The 19,756-nt window shown below is 36.2% G+C and overlaps 5 protein-coding genes across 5 annotated transcripts; 2 read left to right on the top strand and 3 right to left on the bottom strand.

The window, feature by feature from the left end:
- Positions 1-312: 312 nt before the first annotated feature.
- LOC133704450 (GDSL esterase/lipase At4g16230-like) lies at positions 313-2,369 on the bottom strand. Its single transcript, XM_062129274.1, has 5 exons — positions 1,931-2,369; positions 1,668-1,798; positions 1,093-1,338; positions 730-985; positions 313-643 (listed from the first exon to the last, which is right to left on the bottom strand). Exons 1-5 carry the CDS (start codon positions 2,181-2,183, stop codon positions 420-422), a joined length of 1,110 nt encoding a protein of 369 aa, XP_061985258.1. The 5' UTR covers positions 2,184-2,369; the 3' UTR covers positions 313-419.
- Positions 2,370-5,514: 3,145 nt separating this feature from the next.
- Positions 5,515-6,801, bottom strand: LOC133705286 (GDSL esterase/lipase At4g16230-like). Its single transcript, XM_062130425.1, has 3 exons — positions 6,525-6,801; positions 6,294-6,424; positions 5,515-5,787 (listed from the first exon to the last, which is right to left on the bottom strand). The coding sequence occupies exons 1-3, from the start codon at positions 6,799-6,801 to the stop codon at positions 5,515-5,517; spliced, it is 681 nt and encodes a 226-aa protein (XP_061986409.1).
- Positions 6,802-8,426: 1,625 nt separating this feature from the next.
- LOC133705285 (probable pectinesterase 67) lies at positions 8,427-9,902 on the top strand. The gene is made up of 5 exons (XM_062130423.1): positions 8,427-8,713; positions 8,824-8,986; positions 9,101-9,307; positions 9,403-9,647; positions 9,746-9,902. Exons 1-5 carry the CDS (start codon positions 8,427-8,429, stop codon positions 9,900-9,902), a joined length of 1,059 nt encoding a protein of 352 aa, XP_061986407.1.
- A 1,768-nt stretch (positions 9,903-11,670) lies between these two features.
- LOC133705284 (glycine-rich cell wall structural protein-like) lies at positions 11,671-12,819 on the bottom strand. Its single transcript, XM_062130422.1, has one exon. It carries the CDS (start codon positions 12,817-12,819, stop codon positions 11,671-11,673), a length of 1,149 nt encoding a protein of 382 aa, XP_061986406.1.
- A 5,218-nt stretch (positions 12,820-18,037) lies between these two features.
- On the top strand, positions 18,038-19,723 carry LOC133704805 (uncharacterized). The gene is made up of 3 exons (XM_062129801.1): positions 18,038-18,352; positions 19,233-19,299; positions 19,392-19,723. The coding sequence occupies exons 1-3, from the start codon at positions 18,165-18,167 to the stop codon at positions 19,470-19,472; spliced, it is 336 nt and encodes a 111-aa protein (XP_061985785.1). The 5' UTR covers positions 18,038-18,164; the 3' UTR covers positions 19,473-19,723.
- The last annotated feature ends 33 nt before the right edge of the window (positions 19,724-19,756 follow it).

Here is a 19,756-nt window from a genome sequence, read left to right as displayed (position 1 = left end):
GATATATAAGAGATAAGGAGTGGCTACAAAGACATGATGTGAAATTATATTGCATAGGAAAGTGTGAGCTATTTAAGATAGTAGCTCAAGTTATACATACATACATACATACATACATATATATGTATGTTGCCTCTAAAGAAGTTATGATGAGCTTTGAACTTGGTCACAGGTCAATCCAGTCAAACTCATGAATAGCTTCTTTTCTTGTTTTTGATTCACCCAGTGAACGGAGAAGAATGCTGAAGAATCTAAATTTTGAGGCCGTTCTAACAATTAACTATTTTCCTCTTCTGTGATGGCTATATAAAATAATATTTTCTATTAACCGATACAATTATTTAACAGTCCAAAAGTACAATTTCTTGGTAAACTTACTTCTGCCTGGAAGAGGGTTAATTGCTCTCATTTGACTTGATTCAAATTGTAGCGAGCCGACGAATGTTAAGCGGTGAAATGTCATTGGAGTCACCATCTAATAGCCGTTTCGCTATGATCACATTAGCAGCGTCAGAAGGATGGTATGGATCCCAGAAAACGTACTTGGACCTGTCGAAGCAAACTTTTGATGGAGGGCCACATGGTATCAGACCACCAAAGTGCCCGGCAGCATAGCAGCATGATGCATTTGCGTTCTCAAATCCTGCAAAACAAAATTACAAATCTTATTTCTGAATAGAACACAAACACCATCTACGTACTCATCCAAAAACGATAGAGATGTCAGACCATATGATCTATAATTTTGCAGGATGTCATTGACAATGCGGTAAACATCTGCGTAAACAAAATTTGATCCCTCCAGATCTGCACCAAGTTCAGTGACAAGGCTTCTTAACTCTGTGTTGTACAGCTGGGCTATCTGATTGGAAAAACTAACACAATTGTCTCCTGCGGCTGGATTTGTATCTCTCTGATATGGTATACACCCAATTGGACCGACATTTGCCACAAGAATCTTTCTAGCACCCAAATTGTAGAGCCTCTGCAAATGGTATGGAGCTAGCTCTTTATAGGATTCCAGAATTGGTCTAATACATCGAAAATTAAGGGTCTAAATAAACATATATAGTTGCAAGGAACTTTTTTTACCGTGAGTTGTAATCTGAATCTTGCCACCATGGTATCTACAAACACGTCTGGAGCTACCACCTTCTGCTCTACGGCTGAGATGACTGGTGTCAAGTAGTTGTTGATAAAATCGTTTGAGCCAATAACAACTGCGAAGAGAGACATTTTAAGCAGACTCAGAGTTGCAGGAGCACCAATGCTTGCAATTATGCCTTGCCTGGTGTTTGCGAAGTTATCAATCTGCGCATCCAAGTTGATCCGACCACCCTATAGATCATGCATAGAATGCTTATCACATGAATTCACCAGGCTAAAATAGAGGTGCAGCAACTTTTTTTAAAATGCACTTTCAAGTTTGAGGTTTGCTAAAAAATCTAACCCCGCACTTAACATTGAAAAGAAAAAAAAAACAATCATTCAAAAACTATGGAAGTACAAATTCGTTCATCGATTCTGAGACTTTTTCTAGAAGCATTAACTGTCTTAATTAAAAGCTTTCAAAGCTGAGTTGATTTTGTCTATTCAGTGATTCACTTTCAAGCATGCATACATTCTGAAAAATAAAAATATTCGATTGAATCAAACAGAAAACTTACAAAAATCTTTCCAGTGTAATTAAGAATTCCACCTCCACCAGAAGCATAATTGACACCCCTCAAAACCACAGATCCCACTGTTGTAGGAGCCAAGAAAGGAGGAGTGAAATCTTCAAAACCCAATTCCTGACCTGTTTAGTTAAACAAAGTTTTGATATAACGATGAGGAAATGAGATCATTTATCTGTTTCACTATCAGGCTGAGTCATTATTTAGGCACTGCAGTAGTAGCTATCAATCAGAAATAAGAGAAATGAACTTGCCTATAATATCAGCAATGGTTCTTCCATTGGTGTACCTTCCTGTTGGCCTTCCAAAATCAATCCCATTTGGGATGTAGTTAGCTTTAGACAGTGACACGATGTAGTTGTTGTTTCCAGCATCAACCAAGGAGTCACCAAGAATAAAATTCGCAGGAACAGTACTGTTTGCAATGCTGATCCTTGACAATACAAAGATTGTCAGTACTTGAGACATTATCCACGCATTTCCTCGTTTATTTAAGAGGATATCCATGACGGAAAAGACAACGAGATATGCGTAACTATTGATTCTTGAGGGTCCTGTTGCTGTTAAATACTAGAGCTCAAAAAACTTGCAACAAAAAGGAGATCACAGGTATTCAAGAACGCAAGGACAAGGTAGAACATTATCGAATAGAATTGAATATGGTTTAACTGCGGGAACTTGTTTATATGGCAAATCAATTAATTCGAAAGGTTGAGACTTGAGAGCAATCATGTGAAAGTCATATTTTATTTTATTTTATTTTCGTGTCTTAATTTCCAAAATCACCAAATCTAAAAAGTAAGTTTCAATCAAAAGACAAACAGGATGCGCAACCGTTAACCATCCTAATAAATCTTATCAGATGGGACACTTCACTCTTGTTTCGAATATCAAAACATGTGCAATCTGATCAGCCAAGGCCTAGGCTGGAGCTCTCATATCCCTATACTTGAAAGAAAGAATTTTAATCCTTATCTTTCCTAGACTTTCTCTAAAAGGATAAATCGCAATGAAATGGAAGGGTGGCAATAATTACAGATACCCATTTGCAATTGCATAGACTCACTTCTGTCCATTCAATAAAAATTTATAAATTACACACAGTCCCTCGCATTTAACTTTCTTTCAAGCTACTCCATTAAACTTAGGAGCTTGCAATTCTATCTGAAACCATCACCAGCCACTCAATTTGGCTCTCATTCATGTCGCCAAAACATGCTCCATTTCAGTCCCAAAATCGCTTGATTTTCTTCCAGGTTTTATGCTATTCAATTCATGGGAAAGTCTCAAGACTGTCAAATATATGAAAATGGATGGTAGTTTGAAATGGATTTAAGAAATACACGGCGATGGCCGGCCCGCTTGAAAATGAAAGAAAAATAAGTAAACTATAACATTGAATGCCCTGCAGAATCAGCACCGAGCCCGTGTCTATAAATTATAAACTATAAAGCAAATCCTTAAGAGTTTTCACGCAAAATATATTGGAGACTGAGGCACAGTGAATGAATCTCTGCTTAGCTCAAAAGGCAAAGCGTATTGATTTTTCTAACTGCCTTCACGCATCTTCAAATTCCAAACCTATGAGCTGCCCCGTGTTAGGAATTTAATGCGGTCACTTAAAAATAGCAAATAGATTTTGAGTTCCATTGATATTGATTTGTATGAGCTCATTAAGCTGGTTGATTATATGCCCACACTCCCTATTGTGCGTGCGTGTTGGGGGTGGTAATTACTATTCTGGGCTAACTTCTTCATCTAATTTTGAATGAGCTCATTGGCTACGGTTGTGGGCTTATAAATTAAAGCTCCCTTCATGCAATAATATCCTTCATTGGTGCAGTAGAAAAGATGAATGAATTATAGATTGTGACAGAACTGCGAACCAACCAAGTACTGTAACATTTATTTCTAAGTCAAACAAGTAACTGTCCACAACTTAACACATGGTGTGAGGTATTTCGTTCAATTGTTTGTCGGAAACTTCCAGTTTTGCCTCCGGGAAAAGTCCATCCTGAATCTGGCAACCCTAGTTGTTCCCTTGGAGAAGAAACAGGGGAGGGTTTGGCTTAATTTTTGAGAGGTACTGCGTGTGGTTTTGTTCATTCAATGAAATTCATTCTAAATTCAAAACCAATAAAATAGAACGTGAAACAATGATGCATATAAATCTATCCCGTAATATTCGGATTAATGTATATTTGGGGCCTATGTTTTTTACATTTTCTTAATGTAGTCACTCTATGTTTTTTTTAGTTGGTCCACTTATTTAAGAAGGTTTTTAATGTGATCCCTTCATCTAATTTATTATTGATTCTTGACATTTAGTCTGGCATACACTTACTTGGACAGGTGTCGAATTTCTCTAGCATTTTATAAGAAATTAATGATAAATTGGAAGGAAGTGGGATGGAGGAGGGATTACATTAAAAGATTTTCTATAGTAAATGGAACGACTAATTAAAAAAAGAATAGAGGGACTATCTTAAGAAAATGTTAAGAGTATAGGGACTCAATATACTACTAAACTCCTAATATTCTCTCATGTAGTAAAACGCGGCTGGAAGCCAGGAACCACTTCTAAGACACTCCAACTATCTCTTATGTTATGGTCGGTCCTCCATTTATAAAATATTCTAATTACACCCTTGATTTAACACCATTGACACACTGCAGACTTTTTATCCATTCGCGTCAATCAGTTTCTACCATCACGTTATAATATAATTTCATTACATGTAAAATTTATCAAATAAAAACTATAATTTTTATGATTTTTGGAACATATAATAAAATTATATAAAATATTATCAGGAATAAAATTAAGATTACAATGCAAGTAAATTTAATTCACCCTAAATTAATTTTTTTAAAAAAAATTATTATTCACGTTCATGTAAACAATACGAGTAAAATCAATTCACTAAACTGGTTTTTTTTAAAAAAACATAATGCTCATTATAATGAACGGTGTATAGAAGAAAAGCATGGCTACACTGTGTAAGAAGCAGCAAGGAGTTGCTTTCCTTCCCTTGCATTGTAAACGTTAAAATCATTGAAATCCATAAACAGTATTTTTTTTTTTTTTATTATCAAACAGGTTGGATTTGTGTTTTAAATAAAATACAATTGCAACCTTCTAAATAAAGACTACCGCATGCAACGTATCTTTTTTCCATAAAATTCTTTTTAATGCGAGGAGAGAACTTGAATCTTTGATGACAAAACTGTTACTCCAGAGAAAAAAGATCCTTTCATCACAAAAATGTACTCCATGCATGACTAATAGTATTCGTAAGATAGGAAAGATAAGTCATGAAACTAATTAACTAGCTTTAAGAGCACCCGCCTGTATGTTCGTATCTGTACACCATAGCACAAGAAAGACCATGCGCAGCTCGAATTTTTTCCGAATTCATATTTTGATTAATAGACCATACCGTGTTCATTTTATAGCATCACAGAATCCAGAAGACAAATAAACAGAGCAGTTCAAAATCCGTCTTATCGCAGTAAACAGTTCAATAATTCAGAAGCTGCCTAATGTTCATAGGTGAAATATAATTCAAGTCACCATCCATCATATGTTTCGCTATGATTTCGTAAGAAGTTTCGGTTAGATGGAATGGATCCCAGAACACATACTTGGATCTGTCGGGACAAACTTGAGATAGAATTCCGCATGGAATTAAACCCCCATGCAGTCCAGCTCCAGCAATATGACAGCACGCCGAATCTGCAACTTCAAACTCTGTAAAAAAAAAAAAATAGAGGTTCTGCCTGTCAGAAAATTTAAGATCATCCAACGTCCACGGAAAATGTTTGTTGCAAAGGGAATTCACTCATTCGGTATACCATATGATGTCATGTAGTTATTAAGAATATCATCTAGCATTGCATAAACATTTGCACAAATAAAAGTTGATGCCTCGAGATTTTTGGTGAGTTCCGCTAGCAGGCTATTCAATCGGCTATTGAATAACTGTGCTTTCTGATTCATGACAGCAACACAGCCATCTACAGATGAATGTAGATCTCTAACGAAAGGGATGCATCCAACAGCAGCAGAATTTGTAACTATAAACTTTCTGGCATCCAGATTGTAGAGTCTCTGCACCCAAAGTTTACATCTCGTGTTCTAAGAAAGTTATGCAAAACTTAAGATGAAAGTTATCAAAATAAGGGAGCACAGGAAACTCTTACAACAAGTTGTGATTTGAATCTTGAAATTATAGTGTCGAGTAATGTATTCCAAGATGATGAATTCTGCCACTGGCTAAATATGATGTCATTTGAGCCAATTGAAACAAAAAAGAAAGCCTGTTTAAACTGCTCTTTAGCTGCTTGTGAACCGATTCTTGAGATGATGTCTTGTCTAGTCTTTACAAAGTTGCTGATTTGTGTGTCCAAGTGGATTTGATGACCCTGTCATTAATGAAATAGAGTAGTGCTATTATGTCACTGTAAAACAGTAATTACATGCTTTGGAGAGATTCTTTGAAGGATTTCGCTAAACTGATTTCCTTAAACAGCCCGAAAGAGTTTTCGAAATTTTGATCAACTTCAACCACACTATGTTAAAGATGAAACCTATTTTCAATGGAACAGAAAGCTTACGAAGAACCGTTCAGTATCATTTAAAATTCCCGATGCTGAAGAAGCATAATTGACACCCTTCAGAATCACATCTCCAGTGGTTGTCGGAGCCAAGTAAGGAGGAGTTAAACTAGCCAACCCCACTTCTTCTCCTGCCCAAACAAAATAAATTAAATAAAAGGAAAGTACAGCTAATAACTAGTGGAGAGAAACAGCAATAATACTTGCCTAAGATATCAGTTACTATTCTACCATTTGTAAATCGCCCAGATGGAATTCCTATTGGATTCCCAAAATCAATCCCATTAGGAAAATTTGCTTTTGCTGCTGTATTAATGTAGAAGTTGTTTCCTGCATCAACCAGTGAATCTCCAAATATATAAAGAGCAGGAGGATCCTTTGCTGAGCAGATACTGAACAAAAAGGAGGCTGTTGCCATATGCAGTATCACACCTATAACAACGCATCTTCCTGATACAAAACCCATCAACAGTCCTTTGAAACACAAGAGAGGAAATGACTTGTTCATTGATTCTGAATCACACAAAATTTGCATCAGAGGAGACTGTGAATGATACTTGAGGCCATTCTAAAATGCAAGTGTCGATGTTATAATCTCCTTTCTCTGAACCTTCTCTCAGGAGAAGAAGGATATGAGGTCAGGCAACCAGTAAAGTCACATGACAGGCAACATCAACTTCTGACCAGGTTCATACCCTACCATGATGGGAGCTTGGAAGCGTAAAATCGATGTGGTCATAATTCACATGATACACAACGTACTCAGTCAGTTACATATAGCAAGGTCTGTTACCTTAAGCTTGTCTGTTACTACTTTTGGATTGAGATTGAATTATTCTTTGATACGGTATGATAACTTTATTCATCAAGTTATCATAAATTTGAATAAACTTCTTCATTTTATTTGATAAAATTAAGCATAAAATGATGATAAATGTATACAAATTTCAAGTTTAAGAGCTTTAACTTAAATAAATATATTAAAAAATAATATAAATTCAACCTACTCACCAGCGAATTGTTCTTTCTACCTGCTAAGGATCTCTTTCATCATATGATGCTTCTGTCAGGAATAACTGCTTGGTGGACCATATGTGAAACTGTCAAATTTGTGGCTAGCTCAAAAGTGAAACTGGTTTAGTTGGATGTGCCAATAGAAAGACGACGTGCCAATAGAAAGTTTGGATGTGCCAATAGAAAGACGACGTGCCAATAGAAAGTTTGGATGTGCCAATAGCACCTCCCGCAAGTTAATACAACTAGGATAAGTTGAGATCCTGTGTTAGGTACTCATTCCTATAATTCATATATGCACATAATTAGTAATTAAACATGAAATTTACTCAGATCATAATTTAATTTGGCAACCAATTTAAGTTTGGATAAAATAAATTAAGGAGACTTGCGTATATTAAGTTTGAGATTTCTAATTAAAAACTTAAATCAGAGAAGCGATCTAAGTAATTTGGCTTTAAACCCGTTCACATGCAAATGAATTCATAAAAAATAATAAAAAAAGGTGTTTTAAATAAAGCTTTTCATTAAAGTTATGTATAGATATAATTAGCGCAATTAATTTGAAGAGAAAAAGAAAAGAAAAGAAAACCTCCTAGGATACAATATATTTATTTTTAATGGGTTGGTTTTTTACTATAAAAAGAAAAAAAACACTATAAAAAGCAATGAGTTGTTAGTTTGTTTAACAGTACCTATAAATAGCAACCGACAACTGCATTATCATCCCGATTTAGCCTAAGAAGCATAAACATAAACAACTTTATTCATCGACGCAGCTGATGTTTCGGTTTAAAATTATTACTTCGAATGAATATGGTCTCAATTATACTGTTACCAAAAAATAAAAATAAAAGGTAAAAAAATTAAACAGTAATCGCGTATTAGCCACAGAAGTTCGGGCTTCAATTAGAGCCCTTCCGAAATTATAGATAGTTTCCTAACAAACTTTCCCGCGCTAACGCATATTAACAACATCCAATTTTAACTTTCACCTCCGAAGAACATCATAAATATCTCCTTTCTTGCTGTCTTTTTATGAAATTCCAAATATTTTTTCATCGCCCTTGACTTAGAATTGAACAAAATCCTGTTAACACGACTCTTTCCTTGAACGTCATGGCTATTTGCTCTTTGCCTCCTATTATGTCCCTAAAACCAGCCCATGTTGCTTCCATTGCTACCATTTTAGTCCTTGCCCTATCATTTTCAGGCCATGTTGATGGCTTGACTGCGCAAACAGTTATAGACTCTCCTCTGTTGACACAAAAAATTGGCACCAATCGGACAATCAAGGTCGATATCAATGGCGATGGAGATTTTACGTCGGTCCAAGAGGCCATAAATGCTGTTCCTAAAAACAATTCTCAATGGATTATCATCCATCTCAGGAAAGGAGTTTACAGGTAAATAATTAATATCCCCTCTTTGTTGGTTAGTTATAATATAAATAAGGATTGAGCCATGTATAAGGTGGTGATAATCTTTGAGGTGTTACAAAAAAATCTTCTACCAGAGAAAAGGTACACGTTCCCAAGAATAAGCCGTATATATTCATGAGAGGGAATGGTAAAGGAAGGACAGCCATTGTCTGGTCCCAAAGCTCTGCTAATAACAAGGCATCTGCAACATTTACCGTCGAAGCCCCCAATTTCGTTGCTTTTGGTATTAGCTTCAAGGTACATGGCCTTTAAATTCAAGAATTGGGGCTCATTTTATCCATATGAATTTGCTTTTTGCGTTCCTTTAATATTTGTTGTTAGCCCTCAATGGATCCATCACTATTAATGCAGAATGAGGCACCAACAGGGATGGCTTTTACATCACAAAACCAGTCTGTGGCGGCATTTGTTGGTTCGGACATGGCTGCATTCTACCACTGTGGGTTCTACAGCACCCATAACACTTTATTTGATTACAAGGGGAGGCATTACTATGACAATTGCTACATTCAGGGCTCAATTGACTTCATCTTTGGCCGTGGCAGGTCCATTTTCCATGTGAGTGCAATCAATTGATGAGTAATTCATTTTTTTTTTTTATCAAAATTGTAAACATAATGATCTTGTTGTTTCAAATTAACGCGGAGCTGCAGAGCTGTGAAGTCTTTGTGATTGCTGACATGAGGGTGGATATTCTTGGGTCCATTACAGCTCATAATAGGGAAACAGAAGATGACAGTGGGTTTGTTTTTATCAAAGGGAAGTTTTATGGCATTGGTAATGTGTACTTAGGAAGAGCTAAAGGTGCCTATTCCAGGGTGGTTTTTGCAAAAGCCTATCTTTCTAAGACCATTGCACCTAAGGGCTGGACTAATTGGAGCTATGCTGGCAAAACAGAGTAAGAAATTTTCCATTTGCTTTGTGAATAAGCGTCCATGTTTAAATATGAGGCTTGATGACATTTCTTGTGTTCTGCTTCTTCATAAATGGAAACAGGAATCTTTACCAGGCAGAATACAAGTGCCACGGCCCAGGAGCCGATCCTGAGAACCGCGCCCCTTGGTCGAAACAACTTACTGAGGAAGAAGCTAAAAGCTTCATGTCCATTGATTTCATTGATGGCAAGGAATGGCTCCCAGTTTGGCAAAATTAGGTTGTTGGCAAGCAATACAGATGTCATTGTTCTTGTTATTTCTTCATCTCGGCGCTGGGTTAATTTGCGTGTCTGACTTTTAGATAATGTTAGAAAAATTGCAAAAGATAATGTTTAGTTTAACTATATGGATCTGCATGAACAAAAGAAAAAAACAGTATTTTTACTTATTTAATTTGTAAACTTATTGTTAAAAATTACTATAACAAGTAATCAGCGTAAGCATGCATGTAAGCGAATACAATATCTAAATAAATTGATTATTATATCTATTGAAGTACTTATTATGTAAAAAGAGCTGCAAATATATTACATTGTAGTTAAAGATTATATAATTTGTCATTAAAATTTATTGATTACTCCTTTATGTAAATAGTCATTACCTTGCACTATTTATCAAAGTTCATGAACTTAAAAAACAAATTCAAAAAATTTTTATATGAAAAACTTAAAATTGAGTTTTAAAAGCAAAGAGTTTGGAAAAAACAGAGAAGAAAAAAGGAAAAGAGTTAATTATTTGGTGTGTAGAAAACCTTCCTTTCAACTTTTTTTTTAATATAAAATTTTAGAATAAATACCGATGCATAATCAATTCTAGTTAATTATATATTATAAAAAAATTGATAATTTTTTACCTTAAAAACTAGATGTTTTTCCATAAAAAATAAACTGTTTGGATAAACAAAAATTATTGTTAATTTATTCATTGGTTGATAAAAAATTATTATTTTGACTAAAAATTACAAGTTAACAAGACAGTCCTTTCAATATTATAAAGAGATCAATGTGACATCAAATAGGATGTCAATGATGCCACAACCTCACTCATTTAATGTGTACTGACCAACTCATTTAATAATGTAGAAACCAAAAAAAAAAAGAACATGCGTGCATAAATAAAAAAAAATATACAAGATAAAGCAACTGTTATAATCAATAATTTAATGAGTATGAATAAATAATAATATCGTAATATAATTTAGTTTTTTTATTAATGAACTAAGGGAGTGCATGTGGCTTAAGTTCATAGCGAACTTAACTTTCTCATCTAAAAGTTATTATTTCCTACAACTTTAAATTTAACCCTTAAGCTTATTATTATATAAGCTACGGGAGAATTTGGTAATTTTTCCATGTGATTCACGGTTTTAGATTTCTAACATGTCAAAAAAATTATTTTTTTTAGATTAGTTTTGTATTTACCCACATTTTATTTTAAACATATTAATAAAGACTGTTTTGTTGGGGGATAATTTCTAACAAATTCTTGACACAAAAAATGAAAGGACTTCATGTTTCATCCGGTATGAAATATGTTATTTAACCATGTTTTAAAACAATTTATATGAGTTAATATACGATGCAGTATCTTGGAAACCTACAAGGCTTCTCATATCTAATTAAGCTTTCTGGGTCTAAACTTGTATGAATTAGGCAGTGCCAACCTTCCCTATGTTCAGACGTGGCTTTCTAGCTTTCAATTTCTGGCTTCTTGTCCATTATCTTGGTTCTGCTTCCAAAAGAATTTTCTTCGAGTGCATAAAGGGTCTTTAGTGCAATGAACGCGCGCGGATAATTTCAATTTGTTCATCTTGTCGAAGACTGATTATACATTTATATTTTTTCGTGTGGAAGAAAATGATGCAAGATAATACAAGCTTTAGTTATTTATTCTAATTATAATCTTAATTGCGACATAATAATAATTAATATGTTTACTAATATCCCATGCACGAGCATGACATTAAAAGCTCGCTGACTTTAGGAATTAATGCCCACCACCACTTCCTCCACCGAAACCACCTCCTCCTCCGAAGCCACCACCAGCACCACTTCCAGCTCCCCCACCAAATCCTCCTCCTGCACCTCCACCTTTTCCGCCACCAGCACCACCTCCGATGCCACCACCAGCACCCCCACCTACACCACCTCCAACTCCACCACCTCCCCCGGCTCCACCACCAAAACCACCACCAGAACCCCCACCTACACCACCTCCAACCCCTCCACCTTTACCTCCTCCAATACCTCCACCACCACCAGCGCCCCCACCAGCACCACCTCCAACTCCACCACCTCCCCCGGCTCCACCTCCAATGCCACCACCAGCGCCCCCACCAGCACCACCTCCAACTCCACCACCTCCCCCGGCTCCACCTCCAATGCCACCACCAGAACCCCCACCTACACCACCTCCAAACCCTCCACCTTTGCCTCCTCCAATACCTCCACCAGAACCCCCACCTACACCACCTCCAACCCCTCCACCTTTGCCTCCTCCAATACCCCCACCGGCACCACCTCCAACTCCACCACCTGCCCCAGCTCCACCTCCAATGCCACCACCAGCACCCCCACCGGCACCACCTCCAACCCCGCCTCCTCCCCCGGCTCCACCTCCAAGGCCACCACCAGCACCCCCGCCCGCTCCACCTCCAAGGCCACCAACAGCACCCCCACCGGCACCACCTCCAACCCCACCACCAGCACCACCTCCTCCCCCGGCTCCACCTCCAATGCCACCACCAGCACCCCCACCTACACCACCCCCAACCCCTCCACCTTTGCCTCCTCCAATTCCTATACCACCACCCTTGCCTCCTCCGAAGCCACCACCAGCACCACCTCCTCCCCCGGCTCCACCTCCAATGCCACCACCAGCACCCCCACCTACACCACCCCCAACCCCTCCACCTTTGCCTCCTCCAATTCCTATACCACCACCCTTGCCTCCTCCGAAGCCACCACCAGCACCGCCTCCACCACCACCTAGACCAGCACCACCACCAAAGCCTCCACCTCCCCCAGCACCATCTCCAAAGCCATCTTTCTCTATTTTTCTACATTCTGCTATACCTAGCACTAAAACAAATATCACAGCTAAAACGCCAACATACTTGCTTGAAAATTTCCCCATCTCTCTTTATCTACAGGAATTAGGAAGAGGATAGCTGTGAGAAGATCACCAGTAGGGTGAGCTTATTTATAGTGATGGTCCTAAAATCCTACTAGCAAAGCATTAATGATGAAGTTTGATCAAGTCAAATTCATTTCTTTCTTTCTTCCTCTGTGTGTGTGTGTGTGTGTGTGTGTGTGTATGCATTGTGGACTGGCAAAGTTGTTTTGAATGAAATGGTGCAAAAAATCAACTCTCTTTTAGTATGGTACGTGGGCTCATTAAGATGCTGTCCTCATTAATATGTATAGGGAAAGCAAATGCACAATGTGTGTTGAAATAGCAGTGACGGTGAGAGTTAGAGAGAGGTGTCAACTTCCTCCTGGTTAACATACATTAATTACAATTAATCCCCAGATTACTCTGATCACGTACGATCATATATATATATATATATATATATCTTCAAAAGGCGGACCCGCGCTGATTAATTTACATGTGAAATTAAAGACCATCGATGAGTTGTGTATTATACACTGAGTCATCGATTATATGCATGGTTTCAGCCACGTTCTCTTTGGAACTTTTAGGGCAAATTAACACGTCCTTTCTACCTTCTCCTTTAGGTTTCATCAATTCCAAGATCTGATCACAAGGATGCATTCTCTTAGGTCCTAGCTTCGATGGTCTGTCTCTTTGACATGACCGTGCCCAGACATCTACTTTTTAATCTGGCTTGGCACAAACTGATCTAGAAATAAACTCTTATACGTGTTTAGTAGTGTGGTTCCATGTGTTTTTTAAATAATTTTTTGTATTAAAATACATGTCAATGATATTTTTTCATTTTTTAAAAATCATTTTTGATATCAGTACATCAAAACAATCTAAAATATATAAACCATATTAAATTTTAACAAAAAAAAAATTTCAAATTTTTTAGAAACGCGGTCACAGCCACGTTCCCAAACGGTGCCTTAATATTACTCGTTGGTAAGTAGAGTTGTGATGGATAGTTCTCTGCTTTTGCTTTTGTTCTTGAATGGTTTTTAAAAATATTTTAAATTTGAAAGATTATTAAATTAATATTTTTTTAGTATTTTATGATTATTTTAATATATTAAAATAAAAAATAAAAAAATATTTTAATATATTTTAAAATAAAAAATTAATTTAAAAAATATCATACATTATAATATCAATCAAGTACTAACAAGAGGAGATAAAATCCTGTGCCCGGATGACAATCAATACCCATGGATTCCATGAGGTTTTTTATATCCATCCACATTCCACAATTTATTTGTTGCTCGTCATATAAAAAAATTTAATATTTATAATTTATCTAACCATGAGATTTTGAATATTTATTTAGGAGTATTCATATTTTTCGGCCACCAATCAGATCAGTAGATTTCATTTTAGTTAGCAGTTGAGTCAAGCTGGTTGTGCGCTTCTCCGAGATTTACTTGATTCCTTGAGGGGGGAAAAAAAAGGAAAAACTAGTCTAAAAATATATATTATATGACAGTCAAATAAAATATATCAAAAAATATTTTCCCAAGAGGAAAAAACATATGCACGGAAGTAATCTTCTCAGTATTTATGGCACAGATGACTTTTTGCTTAAAATGTTCAGATAGTAGCGGCAAATAGGCTGGCAAGCGTCAATTTCTTGCTCGTTTAGGCTCAGCAAACATTTCGGCCACAGTTTTCCAAACTTTAATAACAGCATGCACACAGCTGGGCTGGGTCTACTGGTAGCCCCTCCCCTACTTGTACCCTCGTCCCGGATTATTATCTTTTCCCGGCTTGTCTCTTCTTTGTAACTACTATATATATATATGTCCCTAGCTACGGTTTAAATTTATTTCTATGTTAACAAAATGATATTCAAGATAATTCGAGATAATTCAAATTAAATTATTTAAAAATATAATCTAGATATTAATTATAACTAAAAGTAATTAGTGTTTTACTATATTGCTGGCTACTGTACATTGTAAGTAAATTCACTATGAATTGCATTGTTCTGTACTATAGCACGTATACCTGTAAATGTTTATTAACAGTGAACTACAATATTTAATGGGGGCATGTGGTGAGGCTACATCTTGCAAGACCCAAGCCCCAGGTTGGAGGCTCACCCACTTAGATTGTCTGCCCCTATGCTTAAAAGAAGAAGAGGGATGAGATTGCAAGAAAAAAAAATTCAAGAAAAGTATAAGACACGTAAATAGAGCAATTAAAAGTATAGGGACTAAAATGGATTAAAAAAATCAAATTGAATAAAATGGCCAATGATGAAATTGAAAAAAAAATCCAAACGTGAAAAAAGTTTAAAAGTCAAATAATCAGTAATTAAAATAAGAAGAACCAAAATCGATGAGATTAAAAATCAGATGACACAATTGTGTTTTTTGAAATTTCACGCGTGTTTTTCTAGGGAACAGGAGAGAAAAGAGCGAAGAAAGAAAAAAGTTCAATAGGACTTTCTCCGTAAGCACGCATCATGCCGCTAAAAAAAGGATGACGCATCACTCATAACGCTACAAAGAAAGCAAGACTTTCGTTGTTGTACGGGCTCTCACACGCCACTTAAATGGTGCATTGGCCATCATGCATTGCACGTTTCAATAATTTTTTTAATAATATTCTTAAACCTAAAACTATCAAGATACCTTTTTCAAAATAAAAAAATAACAAAAAAAAAATTTAAAAGGAAAAAACACCATTACAACCGCTTTTGATTTTTCAAATCCCAAGAATAACTCTATCATTCAACTATTTCAATAAAAGAAAAGGATGAACAAGCCTCTCTATGTATATTTTTTTCCATACCAGGGGTATGGTCAACCCATCAAGCCTATGTGGATACGTAGACTTGCACCATGCGAGACTGTATTGAGCTTTTTTTATAGACCATGGGTGTTAGAGCTCTAGGCGCGGGGACGCGTCAATGAAAGCACATTGCCTAGAATTCGGCAGCGATGGACAGCGGCAGCCTTGCATAGGCAAAGATGAATTCGGCAGGCAACGTGCGATGGTCTATGCGAGTCTTTGAGCTTGCAACTTGGCATGGACGTGGGGGCTTAGATAATGGACCTTCTAACGTGGGGGCTTAGATAATGGACCTTCTAAGTCAGCAGCTGACGCAACAAGACAGGCAGTTGGGACTGCCTTGTGGACAAGCAGAACGTGGGTGAAGCGACAACCTCATGGGGGCAGAACATGGAAGCATAATTGGGGGCTCTCCAAGCTGCTGAGACCGTGGGATCATGCCACATCACTTGCTGGTAAATAGGCCACTAAGATCATGGAGATCATGGAGGAGAAAGTGCCCACTATGTCCTGAAAAATAGGAAATCATAGGTGAGCCCTGCAGCTCACATGTTTGTCTATAAATAGGCTGCAAAGCCTCTGCTGTGTAGCATGCGATTTATGTGCATAGCACACACACTCTTATTGTGTAATAATTTGTTGATGAGATAAATAAAGGTTGAGAAGTATTCCTGTAATCTTGGTGTGCTTGCTTGTGTATGTTCTTTGTTTACGACGAGGCAATTGTGAGAACCTCTTTGGATAAGCGAAACATATAGTTGTAAGAAACATGAGCGAAAAGGTAAGGCAAGGCTGAGTCTAGTTGGGACTAAACTACTGCATTGGGTTGAATTTCAGGACAAAAAATTTAACCATGTGACAATGGGGAAGAGAAGGAACTAGGTTGCTTCATCCTTCCGAACACATGGATTTAAAAATAACTCGAAGAACAACATATTAAATCAACACCTTTTCATAGTTTAATCAGCATAAGATCATATTATGAACTTTATTAAATTTAATAATTTTATTTTTTAAAATTATTAATTAGATGAAAAAAAAAACAGTTAAAGGGTGAAATTAAAAGGTAAAAAAATTGACAAAATAAGATAAAAGAAAAAAAACTACTTAAAACGTGGCCATTAGAAAAGTAAAAAGAGAATGTTGTTGATATCTGAACCTGCTCTGTCAAGGCTTAATTATGGCAGAGGAAGTATTGTTTCTGTCTGTCTAGAGTCTAGTCATCGTAGTAGTGAGTGAAAAAACAAAAAAGATGATATTTGGACTCTAAAATTAGTTTTCAATAATTTTTTATTTAAAAATACATATAAACACAATGGAGAATGAATAACCATATATGTGACCTAAAATTGAAATCTAGTCCAAAACAAGAGCTTATCTTAACCAAAAAAAGAACTCATGATTCTCAAATAAAATAAAATAAAATTCAGGAGTCAAGTCTAGTTTAATCCAAATTCAAGATAATTTTATATCATTTGGTCATGCGTGAAAACCTGCAACTAGTTTTGATAAGCACGCGCCTTTTGTCATGACAGGCAAATTACTTTAAGGGATAGTGACAAGAGTGATAAAACATAGCATTCACCGGGGATTTTAATGCTTGGTAGAGACCATACAGGGATAAGTAGGGTAACTGGGATCCCTACTGTTATCCGAGGACGTTGTGTCTTCGAGGACGAATGTCCCTTCATATTTTACTTCGGAATTTGTTAGAAATGAGAAAAAAATTGAAAAATTAATTAAATTTTTAAAAAATAACTTAAAAAACTAAATAGTAAAAAAAACTAATTAAACTTATTAGAATTTTAAAAACTAACCGGTTTGATTTTATAAATCTGAAACAAAAAAGCTAAACCAAAACAAAAAAAACACGAGGTAAACCGGAAAAACCGAGTCAAGCCGAACCAAACTGGTTTGAACCGATTTTTGCTCTAAAATAATCGAATTGGTTGGTTTGAACCGGATTCAGTTCAGTTTCAGTTTTTTTTTAAATAATTTAATTATTATTATTATTTGATAAAAATCAAATCAAATTGAAATTGAAAATAATCACTCTATATATATATATATATATATATTTTGGTATTAGATGGAGACCAGGTGAGCGTTATTTGCACGTCCTCGGTTCTCTAAAAGGCACTTAATTCGGATTTGCAGGGCCGACAATGCAATAGATAATCAATAGTGATCAGCGCCTCCATTCCCATTGGGCTGAATTAGTAGGATTGAGTCGGGATCCCTTTCTAGTGGGCTTGAGACATTTTATATGTCAAAGCCCATGTGGAAGTATATATGTAGACTTGCACCAGACCAGTCCACCGAATCTACCGGGTCGGGTCAAATGAAGGTTACTCCAGTCCTTTCACACTTTATTCCCGATTCGAGAATAGAAAAACAGATAGCCCAGGGGGAGGGGTGAAGCAATTTAGGGTTTTAGTAGAGCCGAAACCAAAAGAAGAAGCAGAAGCTTCAAAATTTATTCTACTGAAGCCTGCAACTCCAAAACTGAAACTGAAATTGAAAAAATGGAAGGTGGAGACGGAGAAGGAATAGACAGAGTAGTAGATTCGAAAGATTTACAGCAACAAAGCAAAGCACTTGATAAACTCACCGACCGTGTAGAAGATCGCCAACTCGATTCTACTCGTGTTCAAGAAGCTATGGCTTCTATTTCCGCTTCTGCTGAAGCTGATGCTAACGCTATGAGATTGAGGTACCAATCTTTTTCAAGATTTTTTTTAAAGATATCTTATTAATTAATGGTATTATTAAAAGATCTTGCTTGTGTGTGGAACAGTGGAACATTTATTTTCATGATTAAGAATAGGGTAATAATCTGAAGCTCGAATTCCACTGCTTGGGGTTTTTGCCTAAATAATTTAGATTTTTTAAAAAAATATTACAATGTCCTGGAATTAGTTAAAAAAATGGATATGTTTTACTAGTAAATGTGGTATGATTTATGAAATTTTGCAGAACAATACAAACGTATTATTTTAGCTGTGTCGGGTTTCTTAATGATGTTCAGCCTTGGTTTAATTTTACTTTGGTGAATGCGACAAGTCGATGCCTTGTTTTGTTGTTTAAACTAAACAAATGGATAGGGGTTGGAGAATTCTTAGGTATGGCAATCTTTAATATCAGAACTTAGCAAAAATTTAGAAGATTTTTTCTTTTTTTCCTTTGAGTACCATTAAAAAGGATAGGTGATCTTAAAAGAGTGAAACTCCAATGAGTTCATCATGGTCTGAAGACTTTGGAGATGATCCTGTTACATATTACATTGAACATTTGTTAACGAAAATATATTTATTCTTTTAGTTAATTCATATATATATATATATATATATATGCATCTTTTTTCTCCATCTGAGCTGGTATTTCAGATCTTGAAGTAGAATCACAGAATTCTGTGACTTGATCTGAATTTTAATCATGCACTATTCTGTATGCAAACCAAAAGGCACTGCAGCATGATTTTTTTCATGGAAATTTATCCCTCATCTTTTGGTATATTTTGATTCTTCTTTGGCTGATACCTGTTGAATGTCTTCCCTTTATCAACTAAACATTACTCTTGTGCTGCTTTACAGGGAGAAAGAATTGGCTGCTGTGAAGATCAACGCAGCTGATGTTGACATAATTGCAAATGAATTAGAGGTTACTTTCCTAGTATCTTTCCATTTGCATTAACGAATTTCTATTTGCATCTGTCAGTGGTTTATAGCATTTTACTTTGATGTTGATGCCAGTTGGACAAGAAGGTAGCAGAGAGAACCTTACGTGAGCACAAGGGCGATGCTGTCGCTGCTATCCGCCATCTTCTTCACTAGAAATTCTTTGGGGATGTTAGGGTTCAAAATTTTTCATAGAACGAGCTACATGAAGAATTTCTTTTGGAATTGATGATCTATGTAAACATGCTTGCTATGCTTTTCCAAAAGCTGCATCTAGCATCCCCATTAGCGATGCCCAACTATATTTTATTTCCGTGCCTCCATTTTTTTTTATTTCTCTGTGATCAGTAATCCACTACATATTAATAGGCCAAATCGAAGATGGCCGCAGAAATCATTTCCCAGAATCCCTTCTGTTCCGAATTTATTGTGTTTCTTGA

This window comes from Populus nigra, chromosome 10 (genome assembly GCF_951802175.1).
Source record: "Populus nigra chromosome 10, ddPopNigr1.1, whole genome shotgun sequence".
NCBI lineage: Eukaryota > Viridiplantae > Streptophyta > Magnoliopsida > Malpighiales > Salicaceae > Populus > Populus nigra.
The sequence above is the reverse complement of the archived record's forward strand: the minus strand, read 5'-3'. Positions and strand labels throughout refer to the sequence as shown.

Excerpts from the sequence above, each read along its gene's own strand:
- LOC133704450 (XM_062129274.1), bottom strand. The coding sequence starts at position 2,183 with ATGGATATCCTCTTAAATAAACGAGGAAATGCGTGGATAATGTCTCAA. Across the intron at positions 1,799-1,930 it reads AACCATTGCTGATATTATAG|GTCAGGAATTGGGTTTTGAA; the intron begins GCAAGTTCATTT and ends TTAACTAAACAG. Across the intron at positions 986-1,092 it reads GATTCAGATTACAACTCACG|AGGCTCTACAATTTGGGTGC; the intron begins GTAAAAAAAGTT and ends TACCATTTGCAG.
- LOC133705286 (XM_062130425.1), bottom strand. The coding sequence starts at position 6,801 with ATGAACAAGTCATTTCCTCTCTTGTGTTTCAAAGGACTGTTGATGGGT. Across the intron at positions 6,425-6,524 it reads ATCTGGGCGATTTACAAATG|GAGAAGAAGTGGGGTTGGCT; the intron begins GTAGAATAGTAA and ends TTGTTTGGGCAG. Across the intron at positions 5,788-6,293 it reads ATGATACTGAACGGTTCTTC|AGACTCTACAATCTGGATGC; the intron begins GTAAGCTTTCTG and ends CTTTGGGTGCAG.
- LOC133705285 (XM_062130423.1), top strand. The coding sequence starts at position 8,427 with ATGGCTATTTGCTCTTTGCCTCCTATTATGTCCCTAAAACCAGCCCAT. Across the intron at positions 8,714-8,823 it reads CTCAGGAAAGGAGTTTACAG|AGAAAAGGTACACGTTCCCA; the intron begins GTAAATAATTAA and ends ATCTTCTACCAG. Across the intron at positions 9,648-9,745 it reads AGCTATGCTGGCAAAACAGA|GAATCTTTACCAGGCAGAAT; the intron begins GTAAGAAATTTT and ends AAATGGAAACAG.
- LOC133705284 (XM_062130422.1), bottom strand. The coding sequence starts at position 12,819 with ATGGGGAAATTTTCAAGCAAGTATGTTGGCGTTTTAGCTGTGATATTT.
- LOC133704805 (XM_062129801.1), top strand. The coding sequence starts at position 18,165 with ATGGAAGGTGGAGACGGAGAAGGAATAGACAGAGTAGTAGATTCGAAA. Across the intron at positions 18,353-19,232 it reads GCTAACGCTATGAGATTGAG|GGAGAAAGAATTGGCTGCTG; the intron begins GTACCAATCTTT and ends GCTGCTTTACAG. Across the intron at positions 19,300-19,391 it reads TAATTGCAAATGAATTAGAG|TTGGACAAGAAGGTAGCAGA; the intron begins GTTACTTTCCTA and ends TGTTGATGCCAG.